Source organism: Morus notabilis, unplaced genomic scaffold (genome assembly GCF_000414095.1).
Source record: "Morus notabilis unplaced genomic scaffold, ASM41409v2 Scaffold577, whole genome shotgun sequence".
Lineage (NCBI taxonomy): Eukaryota > Viridiplantae > Streptophyta > Magnoliopsida > Rosales > Moraceae > Morus > Morus notabilis.
Genome location: NW_010357321.1, coordinates 249466 through 257330, shown reverse-complemented (window position 1 = coordinate 257330; position 7865 = coordinate 249466). Strand labels below are relative to the sequence as shown.

Genomic DNA, 7865 nt, shown 5'->3' with positions numbered 1-7865 from the left:
CTAAGTGATTCACCACTGCCCCTATTAGCTATGAAAACTTTAACCAATCCCAGGCACATTTACCATCCTACGAACACACTCAATTGTCAAGAGTTGAGCAACTAACAATAATTAACAGAAAGCAATAAAGTCAAATCAATAACAAAGAGTATGAAAGAGGACGAGAACTGCATTGAGATTTACCCATATCAGAAAAGGATATAAGAAAACAGAGGAAAAAATTTACTACACTTTGAACAAGGTTTGTACATCAAGCAAGTTTTCAACTCAACAAGAAAAAACCAAGTTGCGGGGTCTGGTCAGTCCAGTTAATTACAACAACATAAATGGTAGGACTACTCGACTTATACTACAATCCACTGCTCCACAAACTGTTCTATTACCTGGCACAAGTCAGTATGTCCACTCAATCACCAGTAACTTTTTGTCGGCTCAAATCTAATGCTTACTTTAATCGTGCAAGAAAAGCTTGTAAGAAAGAAAAAGGAAAAGGAACCGACATTTTCATCAAGAATTTCTTTTAGATCTTTGTGAAGAACTTGAGAACCATGCTACAATACCTTGTCAAATTCAAAAATTATCTTCTGTATAAATACTTTGAAAGAGGGAACTCAAGGCTCCTTGCTACCTGCAAACTCCCAAACGAAAATTCATAATAAAAAAGACGTGTAAAACGCATCAGAAATGTTAAAACTCTAGCAAAATAATAAGACTTTCAGTACGTGAAGCAAATATTACCTTCAAAGCCAGATCTTCACATATTGTAGATCGGTATCGAGTTGAGCCCTCTAGCGGGCAGCTTCCTCCTTTGACAATAAAGTTGGCATTGCATAAACTGGATAGTTGCAAGAGAACGTCAGACATGAGGCTATTGTCGTAACCTTGAACTCCGAGACCATCATTTCCTTGTTCTTCCTCTTCAAGTAAACCTTCGGCTAATGATGTAATACACTGAAATATGGCTAACAGTCTCTCCAATGGAAAAGTTCCAGGTCCTCTCATAAGTAAGTCCTGTTCTACTGCTTCCTTCTGTTCCAATGATTTCTCAGATGGCCTGAGCATGAAGAACAATTTTCAAGACAAAATTAATGTTACAAGGGGTCGATGTAAATACAATATGACACAAATGAGAACCTAGATTATACAGAAATTCTCAAATATGAATAACTGCATTAAGTTCCATGAAGTGATAAAATGATATAAAGAAGCAACAAGCTGGCACAATCATATTTGTCAAATATTTTTTAACAGAACTGAATAGCATAAGTCCAAATACTAATATCAGAAAAGAAAAATTACTGCAGCTGTGGTTCTTACTCGAGCTTCCATATACAGCCGAAAGCTCAAGATAAGTACCACCATCTCTGTTGTGCAGTTACAAAAACTAAAAGGGAATTTTAGTTGTTCTTATCCAAGCAAAACACAGAATATCTGCTTGCTTTGCTGAAGAGCTTTTGCATATAACCTTCAATCATAAAGGTACAATCATTATAAAAAGTCAAAACACCGAGCATATACAAAAAGTATGGTCTTTATTTTACCAATTAGATTTTATGAGACTGCAGTTCTTTTAAGGAATTTAAAGCTTCATACTTGAATCCTATTTCAGTGGAAAGCTAACTAAATAACTGTATGACATGTGCTTCATTGATATATTAATCTAAAAATACAATTCCTAAATGCACGTACTTCCTCTTTCGCTTCCGATTGTCAGAACCCCCAGTAGAATCAAACAGTGATGCGTCAAGAGTAGCCGGATTTCTTGAAGCAAGGAATGCTGAAAGAAGAAGATACTTGGCAGAAGTGGACATATGGAGATCTAATTGATCGATAGCTTCAAAACCTCCCGATCTTTTTGTGCCACTTTTCCACTTTGCCTCCTTGGTGGCCCCAACTTTAGTAGAAGGCTGAGATGAAACTTTAAATATATCATTCATAGATGGAGGAATATGCGGTTGAAGATTACTAAACAACTTTCTTTTCATTTCTTCATTGGGAACTACTCCTGGATCACTTAAAGGCTCACAGTACTTCTTATATAATTGTGAAAAGGCGGTAGATAATTCATCTACCCGTCTAGTAATACGGAAGAAAGGCCTAAGCACAACCCTGTCAAAAAGAGAAGAACACGTTCATTGATATCTAGAGATAAAGCAAAAAACCAGTAGAGAGGGAAAAAAGCTAAGATTCTTACTCTAAAAAGGATGAATAAAGCTTCTTGTTTTCTTGGTTTCGCATGAAGATTTGACGAAGATCATCTTCTGAATAATCAGAAAAATATAAAGGGGTAGGCTCCACGTAACCCATATTTGAGTAATATGTATCAGGTGAAGTATTGCTAATGAAGATCAGACCTAATTCTGGCATTTTTAGAATATCATAGAGATTAAACAAAAATGGTAATATGGTAGAACTCTTATCCCACTCTCTAACAAGCTCCAAATTGTCAAATATCAAGTAGACCATATTCCCATTAGCTCGCTTGTCTGATTTTTTAGAACCAGATTTTCCTGAATTCCCCCGAAGACTAGTCGTGACGCTAACCAATGCTTCACGAAGAAAATTAACGAAATCAGATGGCCTTTCGCAGCGTTTTGCACTTGAATAACCATTAGCCTCATTCTTCCTGTGAAGCAACAGCTGGTTCAAAACAGATTCAAACAAGATTCTTGGATTATAACAGGTAAGGCAACCCGAATAAACAAACGGCCGATTAAGATGCCTAAATATCTGCAGAGTGATGCTCGTTTTCCCAGTAAAAGTGCCTCCATAGATAAAGAGAGGAACCATGGGGCAATTCACAGGACCCAAAATATGCATAAGCTCTAGAATCTGTATTTTTCGACCTGGGAAACTAGATAACACATCATCCAGGCTAATGGGTTTCCCTTCCTCTCCATACAAAAGGTCGTTTAGACTTGGAAGGTTTGTATCACTTGCTTTAGTTTCAACTGAATTTTTCAAAACGGCAGCTGAAGAGTACCTTGTTGTTCTTCTTGTAATTTGTGGGCTTTCCTCCTTGCCCATTTCTTTACAAGAAAAAAAGGATAATAAGAAAAAACCTAACAACCACATTTAGAATGAAGAATATAGACATTAAAATTACAAAGTTCAAAAGTACATAGTCGAATATTGTGGCCATATTGCATAAAAATCAAACATTTCACAACACCATAATCATACCAATTTCCAACAAATATGATACTAATTTCACCAATCTCACAAATATGAACTTCGAACAATAACCAACTAATTACAACAACCCAATTTATATCAACTATCAAATAATCAAACTAATATCAATATTCTAAAGAGAGTAAAATAATGAACAAAAAAACACAAATAGCTAAACATACAAAAGAATTAAACTAGCAATTTTCATCAATAGCAACCAAAAATCACAAATACTATGCATTTTCAACAGTCAAACAAATTCCAAAAACATCGATCAAATATCAACAAAATCCACAATAAAACGAATTCCATAAACTAACTTCAATATATATATATATATATATATATATTTATATATATTCAAACACAAAACTTCAATAATCTATCAACCCCTACTTCAACTACAAACAAAAGTGACAAACACAATTGAATCTCTTTTCATTCTTATGGTCAACAACCGCAAGCTCAGGCGTAACCATAACAAAATCCCCTTCTCCTAGTCACCCTACTGTTTTCTGTTTTCCCCAACGACAATTTATTATCTCCATCGTTCCCACTCCTCAATTTCATATTCTCATCTTCACAAGGGAAAACCATTTTGCAAATTACATTTACAACAACCACATAATAACCCAAATGGGGAAACTCAACCATAACCATTATTAACCAATGCGCAAAGATTAAAATTCCGAAGCAACCCATCTTGGCATTTGTAAAGTCTATGAAATCTCCGAAAGGACCCATCATAGAAGCAAAGGAAAATTAACAACTATAGCAGAAACGCTCAAATACCCTCAACGATTTGGAGTTTCCAACCACAAAATCACAACTTCAAACAGAAATTACCAAAAAATAATAATAAGAAAACAAACAGAAAACAACCATGGAGAAGATTGGCTTACAGGTGGTTTGAAATCCGCTCGAAAGGAGGGCTGGCTACGTTGCTCGCGACGGCAGAAAGACCGAGGGACTGATGCGCGCTCTTTTTTTCTTTTCCCCCCTCAAAAATGGGACTTTTTCAGCCAGTAACCTCCAATTGAAACGCCTTCTAACTAATGGGGAACCATCTAGATCTGTTGCTTTGTTGAACGGGGTGGCGATGGTGCGAGCACGTTCGTCGGAGAGTTTCCAACGCCGGAGTTTTGACAGATGCCACAGAGGGGTGTTCGTTCACCGTGGGAAGGTGGGAAGGTGGGAAGGTGGGAAGGCGGGTGAAAGAAGAAAGAGAACGCAAGCAGAAGAAAGGAAGGGAAGGCAGGAAAAAATAATAATAATAATAGTCTATTTGTTTTTTAAAATGAATGGGTCCTACATTGCTTTATGTCTCAAGTGACCAGCCACGTTACCATGTGAGGGGCATTACAGACTACAGATGCCCCTACCTTTATGCTTCTAATTAAGAGCAATATTACAGGGACATCGCCGTGGTGTTTAAACACCACCATATAATAGAAAATAAATTACTCAATTTTTGAACAATGATTTAAAAAAAAAAAAAAAAAAAAAAAAGAAAAAATTTTTTTTTTGAAAAAATAATTAAAAAAAAAAAAAAAAAAAAAAAAGAAAGAAAGAAAGAAAGAAAGTGAGCTTGATTTCTCAAGCTTTTAAAATCTCAAAAACTCTTGATTTGTCTCTCCTTAATATTAGAAACAAAATTGGAGTGTGAATAAAGATGACTGCCGGAGATGATGGACGTCGACGGAGGGCGTCATTGGTGGTGGGGGCACCGCCGGAGATGGCAAAGTGACGAGAGAAGTGTATTCTTTGGTTTTCTTTTGGAGAAGATGACCTCTTTTTTTTTTTTTTTTTTTGTTTTTTTTTTTTTTTTTTTTTTTTTTTTTTTTTTAAGACAAGAGGACAATTTGGAAAACACAAAAGTTTCATCAAATGAGAGAGCTATCCATTTAAAACTTTCACCTTGGGTGATATTGGCTTGAAAGGATGGCCACTTTAGGTCTATCTTATAAAAAAAATGCGATTAAACAACAAGACCGAATGTTTAAAAAAAAAAAAAAAAAAACAAGGCAGACGTTTTGTAAAATAACATTTATTTATGACGAAAAGTATTTGTTTTATTTTTAGGTAAAATACCTAAAATAACTCCCTTGTTTTGTCAAACACTACTTTTGCCTTATTTATTTTGCAATTACAAAGGATTGTTTTGGGTATTTGAGAAATAAAAGAAGAGAAAGTGGATTTTGACAAAACACAAGAGTATTTTGAGTATTATCCCTTATTTTTATTATTTGTAAGTTGTAACTGTTTGTTTGTTAGTTTTATTTTTGACTATTTGGCATGTTATTTCTTGATATTTTGGTTGTTACACTTTTAATTTTAGCATTTTCGTCTTGACATTTTTTTTATTTTTTATCATTTTGATTCTTAAAAGTAAAATCGACAATGATTTCTAAAATTTAAAAAAAGATAATCATGTGTTTATCCCAGCATAACCTAAAATGTTTTATAGGAGTTATGTTATATGTAAAATTTTCTCATGTTATTATTGAAACATGTTGAAAATTATAATGCAATTTATGTAAAATTTCATTTATTATGTAATAAGAATGTGATTATCTACGTTAAATTTCATAAATTCTTCTACATTTTTATTGTTAGGGATAAAAACAATTAAAAATTGAAAGTTCAAAGAGACTATTATACCAAAATTAAAAGCTCAGTGACAAAAATATTATTATGTTCAAAGTTCAGAAACTAGTTGTGTCCATAATCTTTTATTTTTTATTTTCGATTGAGAAAATTATTAAATTTACTTTTTAGAAGGCATCAGTGAATTTTTACCCCTTTGATGTAATATCACCAACGAACAATTGTTAATCCCACTACCTTCCCAACATCTAAAGAAAGGCAGCGGAAAGAAATTTTTTTTGTTTTTTTTGTTTTTTTTTTTGTTTTTGATTGCTAAGAAAAATGAAAACAATGATAGAAGGATAGAATGTTCACCACCAAAACAATCTAACCCAGATAAAGACTTCCTGTCACCACTAGGATCGAATGCATAGGATAAAGAACAAAGAAATCACCACTCTAGAAAGAGATAAAGGCAAAGAAGAGTTTTTCCAGAAAACCAATGTGCAAAACTCTGATTTTTATTTATTTTTTTTATCACCAATGGGTACATTAAGCGTATAGCTCCCTCTTTAAATAGAGTCAGAGTACAAAGAACAATTAAAAATGCATAAACGATAAATCCTATTCTTACTTAAAACAGAAAAGAGAAACTAAATCATACTAAAAACAGGAAATCACAAGAAAGGGAAACAACAGAAAAGGGAAACTAAAATTAGGAAAATTAAAAAAAGGAAAGTTGACTGAAACTTGATGACTACTCCAAGTTGGCGGCAACTCTAGTCTTCTTGTGACTTCATATGCGCCAACTTCCTATCTTGGATTCCTATTATGCGTTTAAAGCAAGTTGGTTTGGGCCTTCTTCAAAGTGCTCACAAGTTAAGAAAGAGAAAAATAGGTCAAGACTTAAAATAAATTAAAATTAATAAGTCAATAGTTTACATAAGTCAATAAATAGGCTAAATTACTATTTTCGTCGTCCATAACTTGTCTGGTTATGAACCATAACTTGACAAGTTATTGTCTATAACTTGTCTGGCTGTAAACCATAACTTGACAAATTTGTCCATAACTTATCTGGTTATGAACCATAACTTGATAGGTTATGAACCATAAATTTTTATAACTAAAAATTAACTTATATACTTTCTTAAGCTTTTCATATTGGCATATTTTCTATTATTTCTCTTGATTAAATTAGAATTTTCTTCGGTCCAAACGCCAGGCCCAATTAAATTAGAATATTCTTTAGTCCAAAAGCCTTGCACGTTTAGCCCCATTAAGTCTTCATTGTTCACACCATCCTCTTGTGCAACATTCTCTCCGGGTTAGAGAAAACTCGTTCCTGAGTCTAAGTAGATGTTTTGTTCATAAATTTAGAACTATGATTTAGAATCATCTCAGTTTACATGTGTTTTTTATGATAGAAAATACTGTAGAGAGTCACGAACCATAATTCGAACTATGACACGAATCCTCATACCAAACACCTCATAAAGGATCCCTTTGGAAAAGCGCCAAGTCAGCAACATTGAAATGGGAGAGACACCATAGCTGTCCGAAAGGTCCAGACGGTAAGCATTATCGCCAAGCACTTGAACCACACGAAAAGGACCATCAGCACGAGCTTGAAGCTCAGGATATCGTCTATTAAGAAACCTCTCTTTTCGGAGATGAACCCAAACCAAATCTCCAACAGCAAACACCAACGGTTTACGCTTATTGTCGGCGTGTTGCTTGTAAACTTTGTTGGACTTTTCTATTTGAAGACGATCTGCTCATGAAGCTTTTTAAGCTTCTTTACACGTTCTTCAGCATCTGCACTCAAAGAATGTTTAACAACAAGAGGAGAAAGGTCAAGATAGAGTTGTCAAACGTGTCGTGCCACGTCCGACCCCAGGCCCGTGGCGGGCCTGGGCCATGCCTGCACAATGCAGGGCTAGGCCTGAGAAGAAAATCTCAGGCCTGATCTAGGCCCGCAGCCCTAGTCCATAAGGGCCAGGGCTAGCCTTGGCCCTTGTGATTTTTTTTCCAAAATTTAATTAAAAAAAGAAAATATATCATATGCCCCCAAAAGATGTGATTTTATTGAATTGAGATAATAC

General features: G+C 34.6%; 1 protein-coding gene across 1 annotated transcript; it reads right to left on the bottom strand.

Annotated features, from left to right (window-relative positions):
- Window positions 1–208: 208 nt before the first annotated feature.
- On the bottom strand, window positions 209–4413 carry LOC21395618 (origin of replication complex subunit 5). Its single transcript, XM_024168284.1, has 5 exons — window positions 4077–4413; window positions 2195–3029; window positions 1690–2109; window positions 739–1054; window positions 209–628 (listed from the first exon to the last, which is right to left on the bottom strand). The coding sequence occupies exons 2-5, from the start codon at window positions 3025–3027 to the stop codon at window positions 578–580; spliced, it is 1620 nt and encodes a 539-aa protein (XP_024024052.1). The 5' UTR covers window positions 3028–3029; window positions 4077–4413; the 3' UTR covers window positions 209–577.
- Window positions 4414–7865: the final 3452 nt, after the last annotated feature.

Coding starts and splice junctions, on each gene's coding strand:
- LOC21395618 (XM_024168284.1), bottom strand. CDS start 3,027: ATGGGCAAGGAGGAAAGCCCACAAATTACAAGAAGAACAACAAGGTAC. Junction 2,110..2,194: donor CTTTATTCATCCTTTTTAGA/GTAAGAATCTTA, acceptor TCTTTTTGACAG/GGTTGTGCTTAGGCCTTTCT. Junction 1,055..1,689: donor AATCGGAAGCGAAAGAGGAA/GTACGTGCATTT, acceptor CTTCATGCTCAG/GCCATCTGAGAAATCATTGG.